Raw genomic sequence first — 26,245 nt, forward strand, 5'->3', positions numbered from 1 at the left:
AGAGAGAGACAGAGACAGAGACAGAGAGAGAGAGAGAGAGAGACAGAGAGTTGTAGTGGAAGAGGGGAGGAGAAAACACTGAGATGAGAGGGGAAAAGAGGAGAGTCAGGAAGGAGACAGCTCACAAGAAGGAACCTTAGAGGCTATCTAGTCCAACTCTTCATTTTACAGATGAGTAAACTGAGGCCCAGAAAAGTTAAGTGCCTTAAGTCACACAGGTAGCAAGGGGGTAGGCTGAAATTTGAACCAAGGACCTCAGACCATAAATGCAGTCTCTTTCTTTGCACTTCACCCTCTCTGGTGGGGAATCTGTGCTTCCATAGCTTTAGCTTTTTTCAGAAGTCCTCCTACATCCCTTTAGCTCCTAGTCATGTAGGTATGTCTAGTCTGTGGAAACCACACGTGGCCCTTTCCCTTTCTACTCTGTTATGTTCAGTTCTTCAAAAGACTAGAGGTAAAAACCACTTGGCCCTTTGTGGAAGATTTTTATAGATCATCCTGCGTCAGATTCATTTTAAAGCCAAGCCAATTAAACTTCAGAAAAACGCTTTTGTCCAATAAGAGCACAAAAAGATGAAAAACAATTTCGGACAGTGCTGAATTTGGCTGGCATGGGTGGCAGTGGGGGATCTGGATATGAGGCATATACCCTAATGCCTGGGAACATGAGATCCTCAATGCTAAGGTTCTAGGAATACTTCACTAGGCAGATCACAGCCCCCAGAGGCATCCCTTTATCTCATACCCAAGTCCTTCCATCATGTCAGAAATTCACAGTGGTTTCACTGTGAAGAAAAAGAACAATGGTCTTGGATTCAAGAGACCTAGGTTTGAATCCCAGTCCTGACACTTAAACACCACGTGAGTGTAATCAAATCAAGCAAGAAAGTATTTGTTAGTGGAGAGAAGATTTATCAATGACAGACTGCACTAAACACCTGGGAATACAAAAACAGCAAAAACACAGTGCCTGCCTTAAAGGAGTTTGCGTTCTAATGGGTGAAACAACGTGTGAATAACTGAGTAGACAGCAGATACACAGAGCAGATGCAGGGTGTTCTTGGTGAAGCATTAGCAGGCAGGGTGAGCATGGAGGAGATGGTATCGGAGTTGAGCGTTGGAGTAAGGAAGGGAATTTGAATGAGGTAGAGGAAACAGGGAAGAGAATTCCAGGCCGAGGGGACAGCTAGTGGAAAGGTATGGAGAAAAAAGAAAGACCATAGTGTTTGAGGAACTGCAAGCAGGTAGGTGTCGTTGGATTGTAGGGCACCTGGAGGAAGGGGATGGTATAAGGAGGCTGGAAAGGGGGCAGATTGTGGAGAACTTTCAATGCCAAACCAAAGAGCTTATATTCAATCCTAATGTTCAAAGAGAGATATTAGAACTCACTGAACAGGGGGGATGAGCTGTGTGGAGGATAGATTAGAATAGAGAAGGAGAAATCAGAGAGACTAGTTACTAGGCTATTGAAATAGTAATAATGAGGGCTTTGTTAGTGGAGAGAAGAAAATGTCTATCATAGATAATCAAGGTGGCATAAGTGACAAGATTTGGCAACAGTTTGGATTTTTGCAGTGCATGAGGCTGGGCCATTGAGGCTGGGGCATCAAGTCTGATAGTGAGATTGTGAGCTTGGGTAACTGAGAAGATAGATGTCTCATAAGTATCTCACATGTCCAGAACAAAACTCATTTCTCCCCATTCTTAATTTCCCTCTTACTGTCAGGGACACCACTATCTTCTCAGTTACCCAAGCTCCAAAAGGGACTTGGTGATGTGGGGATGGAGCTTAGGAGAGACAATTTGGCACGGGGGTGGATATATAGATCTAAAAAATTATCTGCATAGAATTGATAAGTGAACCCATTAGAGCTGATGAGATCAGCAAGAGAGAAAGTACAGAGGGAGAAGAGGGCCCAGGACAGAGGGTATAGAGGGCTCTGCTCTCCAGATGATCTTGTGGCATAGTGGGCGACTCTGGGAGAGCAAGCTCTGCTTTCTGGGATACAAGTGGTAAGGCCCCAAGCCCTCTTTTTTCATTTTGGATAGGAGCAGCCGGGATGGAACATCTCATTACATTATTTTTCCTCCTCATCTTCCCTAACAGAATTGAGGGCACCACCACCCCTCTAGTTACCCAGGTTGGTGTCATCTTTCCCTACTCCCATATCTGGGTATATGCAATCACTGGCCAAATTTCTGCCTCCACATCTCCTCTATCTCTCATTCTCTATGCTCAAAGAGCCAGCACTGTAGTCCAGACCATCGTCACCTTTCACTTGGAATATTGCAATAGCCTCCTTATCTGTCCTTCCTCCACTCAGAAGTCAAAGTGAATTTCCTGAAAAACAAGTCTGACTGTGCCACACCCTCCCCATTCAATAAACTGGGTCTTATTACTTCTGGTATCAAATATTATTTCATTTTTATCTCATCCTTTTAAAAGTCAACTTTGAATATAAATTGTGCAGTGTACATAATTAGTAATACAGTATCACATGCATATAATTTATAAATAAACATATATAGGTATAAAAAAGTAATTACAGAGGTATTAGCGGTACATGCTCCAAAATGTTTTATTGATAGAAGAGTACAGTCAAAAATAATTAGAGACCGCTGTTAAGCTTTGTCTAAGGTTGTCCCGCACACTTCCGGGAAGCCAGTCTCCTAAGCAGAAGTCGTAGAACTTCAGAGTTTCACATCCTATACCTGGACAGAAGCCTACCTCTCTTCCCTACATCATACTTGACAAGACACCATCCAGGCTCTGCTTGAAGATTTCCAGTAATGGAGAACTTACTTCTTCTCAAGGCAGTAGATTCCACTTTTGGATTGCTTTAGCCACTAAGAAATTTTTTTCCTTTGATCAGATCAAATCTGCCTTTCTATAACTCCCAGGCTTTATTTCTAGTATTGTCCTCAGGCCCAAGCAGAAAAACACTTCCATATGATAGTACCTCAGATATCTGATGGCAGTGATAGACTACTCCCCTCAGATCTTCTTGTCTGGGTTAAACATCACCTCTAGATTCTGGTAGAGCGGTTGCCGCTGCCTTCACCCTTCTGGCCACCCTTTCAAATGTACTCTAGCTTGTCAATGTCCAACTCAAGACAATGTCCCCTGAGCTGACCACATACTTCAGATACGGCTTGATCAGGGCTGAGGGCGATGGAGCCATCACCCACTTTGCTTTGGACAACATCCCTCTATAATACTCCCTAAAATTACACTGGTCATTGTGGCTGCCGTGTCACACTGTTGCCTTGGCAGGGACTGGCAACTTCATCGAGGCCGCCATGTCTTTTTTCTGAGAATCTTTCAGCAGTTATATATGGCATCCTTACCCAGTACTTCTGCATTTGAATGGGACTTTATGTGTATTTCCATTAAATGCCATTTTCTTAGATTTGGTCCATTGTTCTAGCCTGTTGAAATAATTCTGGATTCAGACTGCCATCCACTGTGTTAACTCTCTCCCCTATTTGCTCTCAAATTATTGCTGTTCTTGTCCCTCTTTCTGGAAAAGAAATTGAACTTCAGGTTACAGTACAAGGAAAATAGCCAAGATTTCTTGACAAAACAGATCCTGCTTGTAAATAAAAAAATCTAAAAACAAAATTAAAAAATCTAATAGTGAATACTAAATACTAGAAAAAACCCTATTTTTTCTCCTTTGAGGTCTCTCTGGTATTTGAAGGAAGCCAATAGTCTTTTCTCCTTGCCTGGAACACCAGGACATCAATCAATTATTCGATCAATGAATATTTTTTAAAGCAACTATTATATGATCAAGTACATGCTGACAGGCTGTCTCATGGCAATCTAGGCTGGGCAACAACGTGAGTGGTTACTCCCAAGATATCTGTGAGGGCAAACAAAAGACCAAAGCTGAAAAATTCTGGCCTAACTAGAATTTTTTTTCCAATAGGGAAAAATGAAGTATTGAAGAAAATGTCCCCTGATCTCAAGCAAGTGATTTTGCCACTGTTGGCTTCTGGGGTCCCTGATAAGAAGGGCAGGCCCCATCAATGCTGCATCTTTGATAATGCTGGAATGTAACGTGAGTGAGAGGCTACAAAATGGCTCTCATTGTCTTCCTAGTGGGGGTGGGTGAGGAGGGAAGAAGGGAGAGAATCTGGAACTCAAAGTTTTAAAAACAAATGTTAAAAATTGTTTTCACATGGAACCGGGAAATAAGATATACAGGCGATGGGGTATAGAAATCCATCTTGCCCTACAAGAAAGTAAGGGGGGGTTGGAAGATTTATAAGAGAGGGCAGAATGGGGGAAGGGTATTCAGTATGCTTGTCATTTTAGATTGGGGGGTAGGGGAGAGACGGAGACAAAATTTGTAACTCAAAATCTTGTGGAAATGAATGTTGAAAATGGAAATAAATAAATTCAAAATGACCCTCAGAGAAGATACAAAATAATGCTGTGCCTTCCAAAGAAGAGGTCAGGTAAAAGAGGAGAAAGAACATCAAACCTTTAACTTTTCTGGGGCCCCATTTCCCATCAAGGAGAGCTGAGAAAAGATAATCATTAGCACAATTCAACTGCACTCCCTCTGTAACGCCAAGTATTACCTGCCTGAAGACCTTTCTAGACAGAGTAAAACCATTTTGTGACAACAGAAAATGATATTCTAAGAAGACAGCTGTGGAAAATATGGTGGAAAGACAGCTGGATATGCAGTCAGAAAATGTGGGTTCTAACCCAGGACCATCACTTTCTGCTTGAGGGACTATGTGCAAAGGTCACTTCATCTTTGAGTCTGTTTCCTCATCGATAAAGTGAGGATAACAATCTGCGTCGTGTTCCTCCAAGGATTTTCTGAGGTTCAGGTAGATGTATAAAGTGCTCTGTAAACCATTAAGACAGTATAATAACCGCTAGCAATTTTATATAGCACTTTAAAGTTTGCAGAGCATTATATATGTATGTATGCATATATGTACATCATCTCATTTCCTCACAACAGCCCTGGGAGGCAGGTGCTATTAGCATCCCCATTTTGCTGATGAGGAAACAGATAAATGGCGGGGGGGGGGGCAGGGGGGGCAGAGGGTAGTGACTTGCCTAGGACTGCACAGCCAGTAAGTGTCCCAGGCTTGATTTGAACTTGGGTCTTCCTGACTCTGGGCCTGGTGCTCCATCTACTACGCCCTCTAGTTACCTCTGATCATTACATGATAGAAACTCACAAACGAGATGGTACAAACAACCAAATTCAAGAAAATGAGAGGCTACTTACAGTAAGCATATACTTAAGTCAAACAAAGTCTTGTCTTATTCCTCTGAGCCACTTTACTGAATCATTTTAATGAGAAATTGAGTTTTGATTTGAAGAGTAAAACCAAAGAAATTTCTCCAGATCTTGGACTCACAGAGCCCTGCATTTATTGGAGATTTGGACTATAAGTCTTAGCCATTCATAGTTTGGCTAGCCTAAGTCAGATTTAGGGATTGTCTCCCACATCATAGCCTTGGCCCCTTTGCAAACTGGCAGACAGGATGTGGCCAAAGATTTGTATTCAGGCTGTTATGCAGGCATTCTACCTAGTCCTTGGCTCTATATGGGGACATGGAAGGAAGAGGAGTCCACTCTGACTTTCTCTTTCAAAAGAGAATTGCTTTCTACATGCAAAGTGCAGAGGTGGAACCTTGCAGATGAAAAATTCAATACCTGTTTCTGAAAGAGGCGCACAAAAGGGGAAAATACTGCATTTAACTGCTCTATTCTGTCCATGAAGCTCTTTCTCTTCCCTTTTCATCATGGTGAATTATTTTATGGCCACTGATAGAAGCCCATAGTCCCACCTATGGATCAGAGAATGGAGGGAAAGCAAGATGTGTGAATTTAAAAGTATGCTCTGAAGTCAAAGTATTCCTGTATAGGATATATTAATAATGCAAAGCAACATGATATAGTAGACAAAAAGCTAGCTTCTGAGGTAGGAAGACTTCAATTCAAGACCCACCAAAGACATATAAGCAACTGCGTGTCCCTCAGCAAATCACATACCCTCTTAGGACACCAGGTTGTTCCCTAAGAACTGTTCCATTGCAGATGAGCTGAGAATCTCAATTAGCGGAAGAGGTTTTTATACAGGGAGTTCCCTCCACCAGTGAAATAAATCCAGACCAAAAACAAGATTAAAAATATAAATGATAGGGGCCGCTAGGTGGCGCAGTGAATAGAGCACCAGCCCTGAAATCAGGAGGACCTGAGTTCAAATCCGACCCCAGACACTTAACACTTAACTAGCTGTGTCACTCTGGGCAAGTCACTTAACCCCAATTGCTCCTCCAAAAAGCGCAAAAAAAAAAAAGATTTTATTTAAATATACACCTGGTCATGAGCATAAGTGTTACCTACCTAGAATCTGCACTTCATGGGTAATTCCATAAACATCTATGAGAGCCCAAAGGGGTCCAGAGACTTTAATGCCACAGTGAAACAGTATCGGGTCCTCGTCATTGATGCTATAAAACACTCTCCCATGACGGTCGACCCAGTAGGCCAGAACATTGTCCCTCAGTGCAAATCTCTCTGGCAAAGCTTTGGCCCAGTAGCCTGGCCTAGTCACCAGGTCCGGGCAGGCATACTTTGGTATGTCATCAGAGTTCATCTGGGATGGGTCATGGATGGTGAAGCCAAAACGCAGAGCCCCACTCCATCCATGGTGCACAGCCACCAGCTTAAGTCGTACTTTCTCATAAAGGTGGATGGGTCTGTTGGTGAACGTGACTCCATTGCAGAAACTATTCCTTCGGGTGGCCTTGCGGGAATGGGAATCCAGGCGTACATTCTTGCCTTTGGCTTGGGGGTGGAAACGTGGGGGCTCAGTAATTGCCAGGATAGAGCGTCGATCATGGCTACTGGTGGGCAGTGTGTAGCAAGGCCGATTGGATAACAAACGAGACTGGTGACTTGTGTCTGCAAAACATGCACAGAAAATCATATTAGCTTAAAAATAAACAAATAAATAAAATAAAACCAGACCATTATAGATTAGCTCCTGGGACTCATCAAGGGGTGTTTTTACTATAAGCATTATTTGAGTATTCTAGACTCTATAAAACATGTTTCAGGGATACAACGGGTAGAGTTTAGATATCTTACTGTATCATGGTGCACTGAAAAGAACACTGGCCACAGCATCCAGAGAAACTTGGATTCCAATCCCAAGCTCTGACATTCCTCGACAAGTCACTCAATCTCTTGGAACCTCTGTTTCCTTATCTATAAAACTGGGGTAATAATACTTTCATTACCCACTTCATAGACTTGCTACAAGTAAATACACTTGTAAAACATACTAATAGAATGAGAGTCCAGAGAGGCAGCATGTCATAGAGGACAGAATGAGGGCAGGATATAGCAGGTGATATACCAAATGCCTGGAAAACCTTAGCTTCTAAGATTATTCTAGGGCCAGAAAAGACCCTGGGGCAAGGTGGATAATGTGGCCTAGACACATCTGTGGGTTATCACTCCACTCCTTTGAGGCTGTTCCCAGAGGTATGCATCCTCTCCCTCTTGTCCACTAGTTATGCCCCCACACTCTTGGGCATCTCCTGCTTTATACAATGATGATAAGATATGAAACGATGATGTTATAACAGTAAACAACTCAACATATAGTACTTGAAGATTCACTAAACACCTTCCCAATAGTTTTGTGTGGAGGCTGTTGTGCACAGTAGATAAGAGTATCAGTCCTGAAGTCAGGAAGACTTCAAATCCAGCTGGCAAACCATTTAACTCAATCTGCCTCAATTTCCTCATCTGTAAAATGGGGGAAATAAGAGGGTCTACCTCCCTGGGCTGTTGTGAGGACCAAAGGAGATAATAACTGTAAAGCACTTAACACGGTGCCTGGTACATAGTAAGCATTGTACAAATACTAGCTGCTATATATACTAACCTATTGTTATTAATATCCCATTCTGCAAATGAGAAAACTAAACCTCAGGGATTAAGTGACTTGCCCAGGATCCTACAGCTAGTCAATATCAGGGATGGACTACCAGTATTTATTCCAACCATTTTATGTACCACTCTTAATGTGGATGGGTTACTGAGTTGCATATTGTTGGCTAGTAACATTTTCTGATTAACCAATGCTTGCCAGGATGGAATCTGGAACTTGGTTTGGAAGATCCTGGAAGGGATCTCTTGTTGCTGTTTAGTCCATTGGTCATGTCTGACTCTACTATCTCACTTGGAATTTTTTTGGCAAAGATAATGGAGCAGTTTGCCATTCCCTTCTCCAGTGGATTAAGGCAAACAGATTAAGGCCAACAGAAGTTAGATGACTTGCTCAAGGTCACACCGCTGGTAAGTGTCTGAGACCAGATTTGAAGTCAGGTCTTCCTGAGGCCAGCCACCTAGCTGCCTCTAAAACACCTAGTCCCAGCCTTGTGAGGAAATAGCTTCCTTGAGACTGTTCGTACCTAGATGCATGAGTAAACAGCCCAAGCTGAACTCCTTGGGACAAAAAGGGAAGCAAAAGAAACCCTGTGGTGGCTGTGTGGAGACTGATAACATCCTGGAAACCGAGGCTGCTTTCAATAGACAGATCTTACTGATTTATGAAAAAGCTGTTTCTGGGGATAACTCACGACTCTAAAGAGCTCATGAAGAAAGGACTGCATGAGAGAATGAAGTCCAGTGAGTTCTTTATGTCAAGGCTCTGAGGAAACCCACATTTTAAAAATAACATGAATGCCATGGATTCATTACTCTGTTCCACATGTTTCAAATGAGTTAAAAGAAATTCCACAGCAGATTCCGTGTGACAAAACATGAATTGTTATCAAGTTGGTTGGTGGTACAGGGAAGTAGAAGGAGGGTACTAGACTTTAAATCTGAACATCCCTTAAATCTGAAGAGGTTTGATCCTCTGCTCCACCATCTACCATTTCTACTCCTTCACATTTCTATACTGAGTTAAGATATGCAAAACACTTAACATAAAAGAGCTCATTTCATCCCCACAACAATCCCATGAGGTAGGTTCTGTTATTATTATTAGTAGTAGTATAGGAGAGGGGAAGGTAGGGAATTTGGGGTTAAGTGACTTGCCCAAGGTCACATGGCTAGTACGTGTTAAGTGTCTGAGGTCGGATTTGAACTCAGGTCCTTCTGACTCCAGGACCAGCGCTCTATTCACTGCACCACCTAGCCGCCCCTGTAGGTTCTGTTATTATCACTCCCATTTTACAGATGAGAAAATGAAGGCTCTGACAAGTTAAATGACTTGGTCAGGTCACACTAAGAAGGGTGACCTCCGGAGGCAGAATTTGAATCCAGCTCTTCCTAACTTCTCAGTATCGTGCTCCATCCTACATATCCGAGGTGTCAAACACACTGCCTGCAGGTAGGCAACACTCCCCACGCTGCCCCTACCAGAATAAAATATAATTGGGAAATATTTAATAAACAAACAATGATATAATAAAATATAGACAATGGTAACATGTGGTTTTCTGAGCCAACGTGCAGTCTGCAGGGACCTGTATGTATGGCTTAGTGGTCCTGTTTCTTCTTCTTCTTCTTTTTTAAAGCGATCGGGGTTAAGTAACTTGCTCAAGGTTACACGGCCAGTTATTATTTCTGGGTGTGGTGCTGAGTATCTGAGCCCGGATTTGATCCAGATCATCCTGACACTGGAGCCGGGGGCTCTTACTCGCTGAGCCACCTGGCCGCCCCTAAGCAATCGGGATTAAGTAACTTGCTCAAGGTTACAAGGCCAGTTATTATTTATGGGTGTGGTGCTGAGTATCTGAGCTGGGATTTGATCTCCAGGTCATCCCGACACTGGGGCCGGTGCTCTTACTCGCTGAGCCACCTGGCCACCCCCCTGTTTCTTCTTCTATGTGAGGCAGCTGAGTAGTGCAGTAGATAGAGCACTGGGTCTGGAATCAGGAAGACCTGAGTTCAAAGCTGACCTCAGACACGAGCTGTGTGACCCTGGGTAAGTCATTTCACCTCTGTTTGCCTTAGTTACCTCATCTGTAAAATGGGGATAATAATGATGATGATGAAGATAATAATAATTATAGTACCTACCTCCCAGGGTTGGCATGATGATCAAATGAGATCCTAACTGTAAAGCATTTAGCACAGTTCCTGGCATTTAGTGAGCACTGTATAAAGGTTGGCTGTTATTATGTGAATCTAACATTCACTGCCTTGGCTACCAGACCACTTAACTTCTCTGGACCTCAGTTTCCCCATCTATAAAACAAAGGTGTTAGAAAGTGTGATCTCTATGGTTCTTCCAGCTCTAAGTCCTCGGAGGCTATGAACTATTATTATTCATTGAGTTTAAAGATGGCAGTCCTTATGACAATGATTATATATATTTGACCAAAGGGAAGAAAACAGGACCAGTTATCTTTCCTAAAGGAATGTCTTTATGCACTAAGAAGATTACCCCTTGAATCTTCCATTTATGAATTGAAAAGGTAGTTTGGCCAGTAAACAGAGCTATAGAGATACAGTTCAACAGGACTGTTGGGAAGGTGTTTTATAAACCTTCAAGTGCTAAATAGAAAGGCAAGCTATAGAGCAGATGGAAGCCTGAACAGCCTGCCCCTCTCCCAAAGCCCTCCTTGTCTCCCCTTTCCTTCCCAGCCAAACTCTCCTGCCGCCTCCAAAAGGAAGCCTTTCGGAATCTCTGGGCTCCTACCCTCACATGACATTCAGACTAACTAATGCATGTAAACTGCTTTGCAGACCCTAAGGCTCTTTAAAAAGGTAAGTTCTTATTATTATAGGGTCGATGACCTTGTTCTTAATTTTAGTAGAAGGGGGAAAGAAAAGGCAGAGAGGGAAACCATACTGTTTTGAGAGTCAAGAGGCTTGGGTTCTAACTTTGTGTCATTCACCAGTTATCTGACTCTCGACAAGTCACATGCTTTCTTTGGTTCCCAGTTTCCTCCTCTGTAAAATAAGGGTTTAAGACTAGATCATGGGGGCAGCTCAGTGGCTCATTGAATAGAGCACCAGCCTTGGAGTCAGGAGGACCTAAGTTCAAATGTGGCCTCAGACACTAACACTTATTAGCCATGTGACCTTGGGCAAGTCACTTAAACCCAATTGCCCTCCAAAACCAAACAAACAAAAAGACTAGATCATGGCTCTAGAGCTAGAAAGGACTGCAGAAAACATCTAGTCCAACCTCCTCTTTTAATAGCAGAGAAACTGAATCCCAAGGAGGGTAAATGACTTGCCTAAGGCCACACAGGTAATGAGCATGGGGATGTGATTAGAACCCAGGCCTGGACTCCAGGGCCAGCACGCTTCACTGCATCCCATCTCTAACATTCTGTGATTTTTCCCTGCAATTTTATCATACCTATCAAGGGTTTCCCTCTTTAGGGCTAAGATCTGTGGGCTGGCAAGTCAGACAGAACCATAAATAAACTGAATTTGAGAGTAGGTGGAAAAGACATTTAGCTGGTTTCTTTGAGTTTCTTTCACCATTCTTTCCCCCATCTCAGCCCAGCTCCCCACATTGCCAATACCCAGGAAAGTATACCGTTACTCCATATTACCTATAAGAAAAGAACAGTTCCTTTATTTATTTATAATGTAGGTCTTTTCTAGAAGGAACACCTGTCGGCAATCATTTTTAATGAAATTCTGCTCAGCATGAGCCCGAAGAGGCTTTATATTCAAGCAACAAGCAGCTCTCATTCTCTCAAGCTCATGGATGTTGGCTGTTTTTGTTTTGGGGGTTTTGCCAACCTACTAGAATAAATTTGTCTCCTAATCTCCGCCATTGTTTTAGGCTCAGTAGGCTTCCCTCCCTCCCCACCCCCACTCCTTTAATCCTGAAAGACATTTTTCTACATCAAATCACACTCCCAGACCCTGGAAGGTTTAAGAGGAGGAGGCAGACTTGGGTAGTAATAATTATCGCAGGTCCCTCCGGTGTTCTGATGTTCTCCTGCTCAGGGTGTTTAGATTTCCATTTTAAAAGCAAAAGTCATAATAAATGAAAGTAAAGAACACAATAGGGCGGTAATCACCAAGAAGGCAATGCCATTCTCTTCGGTAATGAAAGGCTGCTGCTTTGTATCTTGATTCTCCAGCACACTAATCAGCATGTATCACTGGGCTCCTGGAACACTCCAAGGGCTTAATTTAATACCGAGAGCTTAAGGGAACATGGAAAGTAGACAATTAAAGAATGAGCTAAAATTAAGAGACAATCAGCTTGATTCCCGACTTGGACAGGGGGAACGTGCTACCTGAGGGCAGGGCAAAGGGGCGAGGAGGTCCTCTCTCCCCTGCAGACTGTGTCTAAGGCAGCTGCTTCTTCCGCACAGCCAATCCTACCAGTCTTATTTTTTTGCACGTTAATTTTTTTTTAAAGCTGTTTATAAAGGTGGGTTCCTTGGGGAAAACCAGATGAGGGTGTCAGTTGGCAAGTGTTATGGAGCATTTATGCTGGATTTTCCGAACTCTTTGGATAAAGATTGCACTGCTGGGCTCCTGGAAGGGTGTCTGGGTGGACCCCTGAGATCACAGCATGGTGTTGGCAGCCTCTGCCCACTGGCACAAGCTCTAAGGATGCCAACACATTTGAAGCAGGCTCTGATCTATCATTTATAACAAACCTACTCTGTATATACTATGCACTTTGATCTGGGATCCACAGTGTCCTCAACACGGGAGACCACCAGAGAAGGCCCCACAAAAAAAGATGGATTTTTTTTTTTAAGAAGACTTGAATAAGAGAACAAAAAATGAAAGAAAAAGTGAAAACTAGCCTGCTTCAGTCTGTATTCAAACAGTATCAGTTCCTTCTCTGGGGGCAGATAGCGTGCTTCATCATTAGTCCTTTGGGATTGTCTTGGATCATTGTATTGCTGAGAATAGCTCATTCACAGTTCTTCATCTAACAACATTGCTGTTACTGTGTATAGGGTTCTCCTGGTTCTGTTCACTTTACTCTCCATCAGTTCATGTGAGTCTTGGAAAGTTTTTAGGTTTTGAAATAGATCTATACGTTTCCTCCTTGGCCTATGTAAATAAACCCATGATTTGGGGTTGGGACTGGATTTATGATTTCACTTATACAGGAACTCCTGAGAAGGAACCTGCTCTGCAAATCTAGGGTCTTAAGAGATTAGCCTAGGGGCACTTAGGGCTTAGGTGATTTGCCCAGGGTTATACAACCAGTATGTGTCAGAAGTTGGACTTGAACACAGGTCTTCTGGACTCCAAGGAGCTTTCTCTACACTGAAATGCCTTTCTAAAGCCAACATTTGCTTTTCAAAAATTGGACCTTCTGTTATAATAATTTCATGGATCCATAACATCCTGTCATCAACAGGGGTATACTCTCCTCTGGTACAGATACAACCCATCCATGCCTTCTCATCCTTGTTAAAGTCCTTCCAAAAATCCTCCATAAATATTGACTCAGTGTGCTGGAGACCTGGGTTTTTTTGGGGGTGGGGAGGGAGGGTCAACATCTCCTGCATCTCAGTGCAGCACTCAGGCTGTCCATCTGCCCACTACTGATTCCTGCTACTTGAATGGACCATCTGTTTTTCCAGTTATATGTGTCCTTGATGATGTCATTTCTTTGCATGTCTGTTGTCCACATTAATAACTTGCTGTAAGCCTACTTGCACCCACCCTTGGGTGTCCCCTGAGATTTTCTCCTAGGATCATGGTAGTCTATGATTCATAGCCCTGTAGCAAAATTAAACTTAAAAGGCAGCAGCTTGGGATCATTGCAAGCACTATCTGATTTCTCAGGTGTGGTCCAGTCTGTTCTCTGTGTCACAACTGCCTCCTCAGCCCATTCCTGCAGCCCTCTTTCCTCCTATGGCTAGTTCTTACCAGAAGCTCCATTTTGGGGACAGTCCCAATTCAGTTCTGGACTACATTACCATGACATTGCTGCCTCCTCTGCGACTTTGGACCCATTCTCCCATGGGGGAATTTGTAGACTTCCATTTTTTTGGTGTTATTGTTGCTTTTTGGAGGGGGGGAGGCAGGGCAATTGAGGGTAAGTGACTTTCCCAAAGTCACACTGCTAGTAAGTGTTAAGTCTCTGAGACCAGATTTGAACTCAGGTCCTCCTGACTCCAGGGCTGGTGCTCTATTCACTGTGCCACCTAGCTGCCCCTACACTTCCATTCTGGGGAGGGACCTAGGTCAGCCACCCCCATTCCCTGAACATAGTCACTATGCCCTCACCCAGATATCTCCTTTCCCCTGTCCCTTTTCTACACTCCTTTTATGCGTCTTCCCTCAAAAAAAGGTAAGCTTCTTAAAGACAAATATTATTTCCCTTTTTAATTCTAATTGTATCCCCAGCATTTAGCACAGTGCCTGGGACATAGTAAGTGCTTAATAAATATTTATTGACTAACTGACTCTCCTCCTATCCAATCAACAGGGCTGTCCATCTACTGAGTCTCTCTGATACATACATATATAATATGTGTATATACACACTATCTACATATATGTGTGCATGTATATATTTTATATGTACAACACATATATATGAATATAATACATATACAGATAGAGAGATAGATATAGATGGATACACACACACATACAGCCATTGACTAACTCAATGAACTGTCCATTCAGATGCATGTTGGATGAAACAGAGAAACAATGGGGAACAGTAGAAAGGGACAATGGCTTTGAAGTCAGAAGATCTACTTTCAGATTATGCCTGGATCACTTCACTCATCTATGTAACCTTGGGAAAGTCCCCTCATTTCTGTGGAATCCATTTCCCAGCATGATGGAGTTGGACTAAACAGACGGCTTCTAAGGTCCCTTCTAGCTCTAAAGTTATCATCTTCTGATTCTTCACCAAATGTTTTTTTCCCTCAGTCACTCTCTTTCAGGAGATCAGAGATCCCATTGAATCACGCCCATAGTGTTTCGATGCAATGTCATCTGCCAGAAGGAACATCTGGAGAATCTGCTCATGCAGAGGGAATTTTATTTCTACTTGGATGTTATATAGCACATCAGTCAGAGGGTTAACATGCAATTATTAAGGGGTGGCTAGGTGGTGCAGTGAATAGAGCACTGACCCTGGAGTCAGGAGGATCTGAGTTCAAATCTGACCTCAGACACTTAACACTTACTAGCTGTGTGACCTTGGGCAAGTTGCTTAACCCCAACTGCCCTCCCCCCCCAAAAATATAAAAACCCCAAGCAGTCATTAAGCACTTAATGTGTACCAGCACTGTGTTAAGCACAACGGGGACCAAGAAAAGCAAAAGCAATGTCCTTTCCCTCAAGGAGCTGACATCCTGATGGGGGAGACAACATGTAAATAATGAGGTGCACAGAAGAAGGACACAAAGTTGGGGGAAGGTAATCTCTTAGGAGGGTACTAGCAGCAAGGAAAGGGTTCCAGCAGAAGGGGAGTCTTCAAAGAAGCCAAGAAAAGCAAGAGGAAGAAGCTTCAGGCATTGGGGACAACCAGAGGAAAGGCGCAGAAATGGGAGAGGGAATGTTACGGTCTAGCAGGCAAGGCCAGGCCGTCAGCCGGACTGCTGAGTACCACACTCCACGGCATTAGGAAATACTTTCGGCAAACGTTTCACTCCTTTTAGCCCTTCTCAAAAATGCTTATTTGTCTGCCCGTGCTACCTGTCTCAATGGTTGGTTCTAAATCAGCCACTGGCTGTTCCACACCTTTGGCCTCTTACCCACTCATTTCCTTGAATGTTTCTTTCTTAATGCCTCAACTAGGCATGACAGGGGTTGGGAGATTGATGAAAAGGAGAAGAATGGGAAAGAAGGAATCAAGAGGAAGAAATCAGAAGGGAACCAAACACAAACCCTGTCTACTTCTTCCTTTGGGTCAGCTCTGGCTCACAGCAAGAATGGAGAGGGGCCTATGAAAGTCAGGGGGAATCACCATAGCAAGGAAGCTAAACATCAAAAAAGCAAAACCCACCCAAATGGGACAACTCTTCATCAGAACACAGTGATTATTAAAAGAAGCGGTCCAATACTGGAAAGAACTCTGGACCTCCCAGGAGACAGAAGACCTAGCTTCTGAAACTCTTTGTGTGGCCTTCTTTGCCCTCTTTGGAACTCAATTCTTCAATCTGTAGCATGAACGTGGCTAAGTTCAGTAGCTTTGGGGCTCAGATAACTTCAGATCCACGCTTGCCTCTTATACACACTGAATATGTGACCCTGAATTCTCTCTAACCTCTCAGAGCCCCAGGAAACTCTCCAAGTCCTGAAATTACAGATAAATTGCTGATTTGCATTTCTAACGGCAATTTCCATCAGGAGTTCTCTCAATCAATGACACAGAATCATAGATTTGGAGCTGAAAGGGACCACAGAGGCAATCTAGTCTTTCCTCATTTTATAGATGAGGAAACTAAAGCCCAGAGAAGTTGTAACCTGTCCAAGGTCACACAAGGAATAAGTGTCAGAGGCAGAATCTGAAACAAAACACAGATCTGGGTTTAAAAAGAAAGTGGGTTGGGTTAGATGGCCCTTAATGTCCCCTTCTGGCTCTCAAATTTCAAAGAGATGCAGTAAATGCGGAAATGGGCCAAAAATGAAAGGAAAAAAAAAACCCACTCCCCTTGCTTCTGATTGCCATCAGAAAGTGCCCTGACAGAGGGACTTGCAATTCTAAGTAGAAGTTTTCTTAAGGGAAAAGTTTGGTGATTTAAGTGAATACTGGAACTTCCTAATAGGAAGACAGAGAGAAATGCTGCTTTGTTACTATAAGAGGAAGGGTTTAGTGCAAAACCAACTATATGTTAAGATAAAATGTAGCCAAGCAACTAGCTAAGTTTACATATTTGTTTAATCTTGATTATATGATCTTACTTCCTTCAGGGAATGAGGGATAAACACTGTGGTAACTCCTCAGATTTTTTTTCCTCTGAGTACTGTGCCTTGACATGAATTATAAAGAAAACCAGAGTGAAAAAGGGTCTCTAAGAAGACATGTTATTTACACAAATTTAAGATACTTAAAATAAAAGAACAAGAAGAAGAAAAGGAGAACCATCAAGTCAATTCTACAATGTAAGCTGACATCTGCTTTTAGAATGACCCTGAGGCAGGCAAGCCCTCCCTACCCGCATGTAGAAGAAGAAAATGGAGCAGGCCTGCTATCCAGGGAAGCTTTCAGAATCCTTTGACCCAAGACACAGGGGCCAATGGTTGAAGAATCATTGAACCACAAAATGTTGGAGCTGGAAGGGGTTTCAGATCCAGGCCCCAGATGATAATGACCTTTGTCCAGCAAGGGGAAAGGTCTTGGCTAGGCTAATCGTAAAGAACGATCTTGAGTGACTCGCTCAGGTCATGGTCATTGTCTCTCAGACTAGAGCAATACCTTTCATATATAAAAATGGCTCCTTACTAAATGGAGGTGGGAAAATATATAAACTTGTGCCAGGGACCAAACTTGATGTCTTTTTCTTTCTGTGAAAGTCTAGCAACAAGGCAGATTTCTGTTTGCCTTGAGGCTGCTCTCCAACGTCCAGACTCGTTCAACTCCTCCAGCCATCTCTTTCATACTAAGACCTCATTTGTGGCCATTCCTCTAAAAATAAGACATGTTTTTCCTATGCAGCAGGGCACTCAAGCCCATGCCACATCAATGAAACCTGTGCAAAATGGTCCTTTTGCCTTGAAAGAAAAAAAAAACCTCACGATGACTTGGGTCTAAGGTTAACCAAATACTCACAGGAGTCAGAACAAGAGGGAGGAGGTTTTCCATGATGTTTATGTTCCTCTTTCAGAAACCTAGTGGGTGGCAAAGAACAATCTGGATGAAGGGCGGAGGGTCAGAAGACATTGGAAGGGGAAGAAAAGTTGGGGAAGAATTTTAGCCAGGAAAAAAGAAAATCCTATTCCACAGACTCACGGAGTTGAACTGTCCTTCAATGTCACTCGCTTAAGGATGTTTGCCATCCTGATTCAAATCAATGGTCCCCACAGTCTGCTCCAGACAAGAGTTCTCTCTTTAAAAGGCACAGCAAGTGACAGTTTGTGGGAGGTTAAGGTCATCCTTCAAGATGTCCCTGAAAATAATCTTTGCTTCGCTTAACTGGACATACATGAATTAATCTCAGCTCCTCCTGAAGTGTACAGTTTCAGCCTGCATTATCTCTTATGATAACAAATTTATCTAACAGGGAGTGAAATATGACTTCCTTCTAATACTTTAGATTTACTGTAATTTACTCTAATACTTTAAGTTTTAAAGTGGTTTCTTCTGTGGTTTCCTTAGCATAAGCAGGCCTTCCTCTGATACAACTTTTAACCTTCCAGTGGATCCCTACATGAGTTACTGTGTAGGGATTTTTTGGGGGGGAGGGGCATCATTGGGTTAACCTTCAGGAGATAAGAATCTCTATCCTTAGGCAAGGCTGGTCCATGAAAGACAGGCCTACATTCAGTCATGCTGGCCTTTACTTTCCAGCCTGGTAGGACCTGCCAAATCTTGAATTTCCCTAGCACAGCTTTTCAGAAACCAGTGTTACTCTCTACCCCATAACGAGGCATTGTGCAATGGAAAGAGTTGGAAGTCATAGGACTAGAGTTCCAGTCCTGGATCTTCCACTACTTCCTATCTGTGGGATCCTGGGCAAGTCACTTAATCAAGTTGGTTTCCTCACCTACAAGGCGAGATTAGCCTTGCTGATCTCTAAGATCTATGCAAAACTCTAAAGCTATTATCCTAAGATTTCCATTTTTTTCCCCTGTTCTAAAATATACTCTTTCAGCATCAATGGGTTTCTCCTAATTTTAGTATCCTGGGATCTGTTAACAGTCACGGAACAAACAAGCTTAGGATGACCCTGTCATACCCTTCATGATTCTACAGAATTTGATCCTATCTTTGCTCAGCTTTTATTCTTCCAGGCAGAGAAGAACTACATTTTAAAAATCCATCCAAATTCTCTTGATCAATTCAATCATTCTGCTCTGGGCCTTCTCTAGTCCTGTTAGGTCCTATTCAGAAATGGTGCTGCTCATCACTCAGCAGCAGGGCATATGCTTTCCGTTGGTTCTGCAATGATTCATCTACTCTCTGTCACCCGCTGTGAGCAGCAGCACACATTTTTAAATCTTCTGGTTGGAGTAAGGAAGGCAGTTTGTCGGCTCAGAGAGCTTTTTCCTTTGCTTTTATTTGCCCAGTTCCTCATAAGGATGGATGAAGCACTTTTCTCACCCAAGATGTTCACAATGTAAATTCTTCAAACTGAAAACGCACTACTTTCTGAAGTAAGGGGAGAAATGTATCTCCCTGTTAATATTCTTTGGAAATACTCATCATTTCCAAGTTGTGACTTTCACCTTTCAAAAAGAAAAAGGCTTTTTGTGGAGAAGGGAGTTTAGGGTAGTCAAAAGAAGACTGAACTGGGAGGAAGGCCCTTGGATCCTGGTCTTTACCTTTGCCATTTACTTGATATGTGATCTTGGACAAGTCATAAACTATTTAGGCTTCAATGTCTTCCGTAGGTAAGAGGACTGGAATATATCTGGGCATCCAAGTTTTTCAGTAGTGGCCCATGCTGAGAAATCCATGCGTGCTGGCACCATGATTTTTTTTTTTTTCAAAAATTAATCATGATGACTAATTCCTCTAAGATTGCTAGAATGACACTTAGTGTCAGTCAGTTATACAACAGTAGCGGTAGTAGTGGGCAGATAGTTAAAACTGTGGGCCTAACAACTTGTGTGGGCCATCTATTTAGGTGAAGCACTTTTGCAAAAAATTGCAAGGGGACTGAACCCCATGTGGATTGTGTCAGGTTCAAGAAGTGCATGCTATCTTGGTACCTGAAGTCTACTCTTCCACCATCATTTTCACACCTTCTCACTGGAATCCTGGACTCTGCCCTTTAATCCCTACTATGTGCTTTTATTGTATCTTGCCCTAGCACAAGTCTCTATATCAGGTCTCAGTTGTTTCCTTACCATGTCCTTGAACCGGGGTAGGGAACCTGTGGCTTCAGGCTACATGTGGCCTTCTAGGTCCTTGGGGTGGCATCTTTTGACTGAATTCAAGTTTTATAGAACAAATCCTTTTATTAAGGGGATTTGTTCTGAGAAGCTTGGATTCAGTCAAAGGGCTGCACTTGAGGACCTAGAGGCCACAGGTTCCCCACCCCTGCCCTTGAGAGTTTCCCCTGCTTTTCTGTACCACTTTCTGTCTCTTCTGCTTCTCCCCCCATAAGAATGTAAGCTTCTTGAGAGAAAGGGACTTTCTTTTGTACTTGTATTTGTATGCCTAGCACTCAGCATAGGGCCTGGCATATAAGCATATACTAAATGTTGTCTCTTTCTCTCCAAGGTCCCTTGCAAGCTCAGACATTCTGTGACTCACAGAACACAGAATTTCAGAGTCAAAAGGGAACTCAGGGACCATTCAGGTCAACCCACACCTGAAAAAGAAATCTTTCTACAACATCCCTACCAAGCTGTCATCAAGCCTTTGTTTGAAAAAACTCCAGGGAGGCAGCACCCCTCCCACCCTACCCCCACTTCCCCAGGGAGTTCAGCCTACTTTTGCATAGTTCTAATTGTTAGGAAGTTATCCCTTACATTAAGTCTAAATTTGTCTCTTTGAAATTTCCACCCATTACTCTCGGTTCTATTCTCTGGGGTCATGTAGAATAAGTTGAATATGTCTTCCATGTGACAGTCCTTTAAATACTTGAGGACAGTGATCACATCTATGTCTCCTCACTGTATGCCCCCCCTCCCAATATTCCTGAGTTAAAGTTGTGTTCATACCATGGATATGAGGAGGAAAAATTCCAAAACCCTTATCAGGTCTCCTTATGATGGCCTCGTAATATTGAGAAAGAGAGACTTAAAAATAGAACGATCTTTTTTCTTATGGTGATCAGTGACAGAAGCCCTATTTTCTGGGCTTTGGTGCTGCAGACTAACGTTGTTACACCCTCTCATAAGCTTCCTCCTCATCGCAAAACCCATTCCATCCTTCCTTCCTCCTAATTAGAACTCAGGCTGATAGCATCCACAGCAGAGGATATAGCAGCCACAGTTTTTCTGGCACCGAAGAGGATGATTTCCAAAGTGTTGGCATTCGGCAGATGGTGCCCTTTGCTGAATTACTCAGCTCATCTCTATCTCGAGTGGAGGCTGCAGAGGGGATGGGAAATACCAACCAAGAGGAATAGCTTAGCCTAGATTAATAAAGGCAGGAGAAATAGGTGTAAATACTGCCTAGACAAGATTCTCAACTCAAAGAACAGCATTTCTCTGCTGGAGTTCTGTTAATTCTTTGCCAAGTAACATAAGGGATCCTTCTGAAAATTATCAGAGCCCCTGAATTTAATCCAGTTTACCACTGGAGTTGTACAGTGGAAAGATCATTGGTTGCAGAGTTAGAGGAGCTAGATTAAAATTCTGCCTCTGATCTCCACTACCTATGTGACCTTTGATAAAGTACTGAACCTCCCTAGGACTCATTTTCATCCCCCATAAAGGGCTTTGGACTAGATGGCCTCTGAGGTCCTTTCTGGCTGCACACGCACAGCTTCTGCTCCAGTAGAAGGAGCACAGGGTTTATTTTGGAATGGGGTAAGGAAAGTAAATTAAGAGATCAAGAAAAACTGAAATGGACAAGTATATTTGAGTGATCATCATTAAGGATGGGTATGACCAGGATATAGGTGGAGAAGGTGGGTAGCATGGGTGAGGTGTTAACAGATGGACAATTTGAGCACTGTTCTGATAGCCACGAAATATCAAAAGGACCATAGGAAACCATTCTGCATGTTGGATGAATTCTCTTTGGAGAATGTGTGCTTGGGTCATGATCCAGACAGGTAAAGGGAGTAATTTAATCACTTCTACAAACATACATACCAGTCACCTACTAGGTGCAAGGGACCATGACAGGCATTGGAAAGATGAAGGCCAAAATCCAATAGTTCCTGTCCACAAGAAGTTTATATTCTACTGGGAGGAAGCACTTATTTATACAGATAAGTGTGACCTGAGGCAATTCATTTAACTTTCCATGGTTTCAGTTTCCTTGACTTGTCAATGAGAAGGTTAGAGTAGATGGCCTCTGAGGTCCCTTCTAGCTTTAGATCTGTTGCTATGATAAATAAAATACAATACAGTACAAGGTAAAAACAAAGTAGTTTCAGGGTAAAAAGTGCTAACATTGGAGGAGTGGGGTATAAAGGATGGTGGTTCAGAAAAGGTAGCATTTGAGTCTTAAAGGGAGCAAAGGATGCCAAAAGGCAAAATATGGAAAGACTTGCATGAAATAATGAAGAGCAAAATGTGTAGAAACGAGAGAACAGCAATATTATTTTAAGAATGACTTTGAATGAATAAGTTATTTTGACTATTATAAATACCCAAAGTAAAAAAAAATTAAAAATTGAAAAAAATAAATACCCAAAGTAAATATAAAGGACATATGAAGATGCTGTCTGCATCCAGAGAAGTATGTATAGAGTAATTTTACATATATGCACATATGTGTATATGTATGTGTGTGCATATATATCACATGTCTAATGGGTCGGGGGAGACAGGAAAAAAACTTGAAAATCTTTTAAATTAAAAAAAGATAATTTTGTTGTATATTTAAAATTAATAGTAAGTTGTGGATAGTAGATTTGCAGTTTCATGTGTGATCATATTCTTTATTGTACCATGTTAAGGAAATGCTTGTTTTATTACATAAATTAAAAATAAAATAAATTTCAAAAAAAGGGCAAAAGTGAAGAGGGAGAACATTCCAAGTATGGTGAGATCTATTGCAAAGGCAGACACGTGAGAGATGGAAAACTGTGTGTGGGCAACATTAAAAGGGTCAGTTGGAATGTAAATTGCATGATGTGGAACCCTGTACAATCCATCAGGAAAGATAGCTTGGAGCCAGATTAAATATCTCCTGGAAAAGTTGTATATTAGTCTTCACTAGAAAATAGAGATAGTTTCTTCTGCTGGAATAACTTCTAGCTATCTTCATTTGGTTTTACAAAATGCTCCATCTCTGAAGTATAGGAAAGGACTCAACCCTGGTCAATTGCTTTGAGACTCTATAAGCATAAGCAACATTTTCTGACATCGGTCTTAAAATTCTGCTGAGTGGATACTGCAAACCTCCCTTTAGCAAGAAGAAAATGCTCACTTTCCAAGTTCTAAATGATAGCCCATTTATTTCTAGCAGCATTGGATTCCACAAAATTCAAATCCAATGAAGTAGCTTGGATGGACACACCCTTGAAGTCTGATGAGACTTAGCTGCATCAAAGACAGCGTACAAAGATTCTCTTCTGTAATTCCGTAATTGGACCTTGAGAACAAAGTTCTTGGAAAACTAGTGTCAGGAACCCACACTTTAGAGAGGTCATGGCATGCCAATAGATTGGAAGGCTCCCTTCCATATTACCATGGAGGTGGGAGGACAAACAAGAAACAGGACAAAAAGTAATTGAAGGAAATAAAGTGGTGCCCTATAATTTAGAGTTGCATTGACCCATCTATAATCATGGCTTCCTTCCTTTGGGCCCCAGAGTTTTTCTGTGGCTCCTTTTAGAACTTTACTGCCTGTGATTATAGACACTTCTTTGCCCTTTTAAATAAACCTTTTAAAAGGAAGAGTAAGACCAAGAGAAATGGTCCATTTTCTCAGCTTTGCCAGTATACACAGGCAGGTTTTCTGAATTTTAGGTCTGTATCTACTCAAAGCTATCACTGGTAATTGCAATACGAAAATTTGTCTCATAATTCAAAGATCATAGGATTATAGATTTGGAGATGGAAAGGATCTGAGAGGCCATTTAGTTCAATTGCTTTGTTTTGCACTTGAGGAAACTCAGTTTTTCAAAACCCTGAAAGTTTAAGATTTTCCTAAAGTCACACAGGAAGCAGTTAAAGGAATGATTTGAACCCTGGTGCTGTGATACCAAATTCAGCATTCTTTCCACTATATCTCCCTGCTTTCATGACTTTATTAGTAGAGGTATTCTTACCACTGGGGAAGTCAGGTGGCACAGTGGACAGAGCACCAGGCTCTGAAGCCAGGAGGACCTGAGTTCAAATCCAGCCTCAGACTCTTACTAGCCATGTGACTCCAGACAAGTCACTTAATCCTATTTGCCGTAAAATGAACTGGAGAGAAGGAAATGGCAAACCATTCCAAGTATCTTTGCCAAGAAAACCCCAACTAAAACTTCTCAACAGCAACAAACCAACTAGATGAGAATACTCCTACTACCAAAAAAAGTATCTTGTCACTTTCTCTGCAATTAATAATCTTTGAGAGTGACTTGCTGTAATGTAATGCCAAGGAAAGGCAACTTCCCAGGTTCAAAATACCAGCATAGGTGCTCTCTATTTTATTCAGTAACAAACCCAGAACAGAGAAGATCAAAACATGACATCATTCAAAATACAGCATTTACTAAGTGTGATTAAATAATCTCCAAGGCCTACCCCACCCCAGGACCTTCCAATCATTCAATCAATTACAAAGTCTCTGTTCTAAATACTTCTCCACCCCTAGGCTATACCTTCATTTAGTTCACCACAAAGCCCCTCTTCTCAAATGGAGATTAGTTTCCAAACATAAGTAAAATACATTCATTTGCTCAACCATAGAACACAAAAAGGTCAAAAGTTCCCCACCCCTGGATCACAATTGAATCTACCCCAGAGTTACATCAAGTTTAAACACAGCACTTAATACCCAAATGGAGGTCTTTTCTTCATCTTGACACGAGGCAAGTTCTCAGCAATCTTAGTTCCTGGGGAGACAAGGCTTAGCAAGGCCATAAGATACATTGCCAGTCCCTTCATGAATTTATCCTCTGTCTGTAGAACAGTCCTAGAACCCCTGAACACATTAGCAAAGCCCTCTCCCAGGATTTCTGTAAACATACAACAAGAAAATCCTTCTTCAGGGCTTCTAAACCAACAGAAAGGCTCCCAGACCCCTGCAACAACAGCACTGTCCTTCACCAGTGGACAGTATTCATTCTGTCTGCCGGACAGTCTCCAGACCCCTGCAACAACAGTACTGTCCCTCACCAGTGGACAGTATTCACTCTCTGTCTGCAGGACAGTCTCAGGCCTTCTTAACCAAATGCCAGGTTCCAGGACTTCTTCAACAGGACAGTCTTTCACCAGTGGACAAATCTGGCAAAATAACATCAAAACAGACAGACAAAGTACCAGCAAAACAGCCATGTCTCCTCAGTCCTTGGCAGCTCAGGGGGCAGGTCTCAAAAGTCCAGGGCAATTCAAAGCGGCCACCAGCAATCTCTTAGTCTCTCTCTCTCCACGAGGTGCTGCTTCCAAAAAGAACTTCCGCCTCTCTCTTGTCTCTCCAAATCTACATCACCAGCTCCTCCCACTTCAGGACTTTCTTTTCACATCAACAAGCCCATCCCACAGGTGGGATTAACAAACTCTGGGTTTTAATACAATCAATTTGAAAACCAAGCCAATACAGGGGAATCTTTAATTGCCATTACTATCACACTTGCCTAGAGTCACACAGCTAGAATGCGTCAGAAGTGGTGCTGGAATTCAGGTACAGATACATATAGAATAAACATACAGAGCCAATACAAATACACAAGGTAAGTTGTCAAAGAGGGCACTAGCTGTTGGGGAGATCAAGAAGGACTTTATGTAGAAGGTGGTTCCAGCATCTGGAAAGAAGACAGGGATTCTATGAGGTGAAGTGTAATGGTAATGGGAAATTGGGAGATCTTCCCTGCCCCTTAATAAGCCTAAAGGAATTTGAAGACCTTCCCTGCTTTGAAAACATACTCTGTCCCCTAACAGGCTGAATGTAGTCACAATGAGCCTGTGGTGGAAGAAGTTTGCTGAAGGATAGAGCAGAGCCCACAGGAAACTGGGAGTCAGAGCGTGCTAGATGGTGGAGAGGAGAGTTTGTTTCTGAGGGAGACAGATAGGCTAGTGAGTAAAGAGTGGTCAAATATTGGTTTGTGGGAAGGCTAAATGATGCTGTGACTCTCTGTGCTGTTGTGGCTTATTAACTTCTTTGCTACCATGATGGAATCGGCTCACTGGTTTTGGGATCCAGGTTTCTGGTGTCTGAATAAATGTTTTGCTTCTGTCTTATAGATGGAGAGTCTGTTATATTTTGCAATTGAACACTGTGCAGGTATATTTATTGTGACTGTTGGCGCTGTGAATATTGCCTTGGTGCTACATGGAGG

General features: G+C 42.4%; 1 protein-coding gene across 1 annotated transcript in view; it reads right to left on the reverse strand.

The window, feature by feature from the left end:
• Positions 1-26,245, reverse strand: part of NEURL1B (neuralized E3 ubiquitin protein ligase 1B) — a 76,235-nt gene that overhangs the window by 30,611 nt on the left and 19,379 nt on the right. The window contains exon 2 of the mRNA XM_069102365.1: positions 6,384-6,944. Within this exon, the coding sequence (XP_068958466.1) occupies positions 6,384-6,944 (561 nt within the window). The remainder of the gene's footprint in view (positions 1-6,383; positions 6,945-26,245) is intronic.

This window comes from Petaurus breviceps, unplaced genomic scaffold (genome assembly GCF_028583685.1).
Source record: "Petaurus breviceps papuanus isolate PSGF00001 unplaced genomic scaffold, PetGlider_PUasm1.0 551, whole genome shotgun sequence".
Taxonomy (NCBI): Eukaryota; Metazoa; Chordata; class Mammalia; order Diprotodontia; family Petauridae; genus Petaurus; species Petaurus breviceps.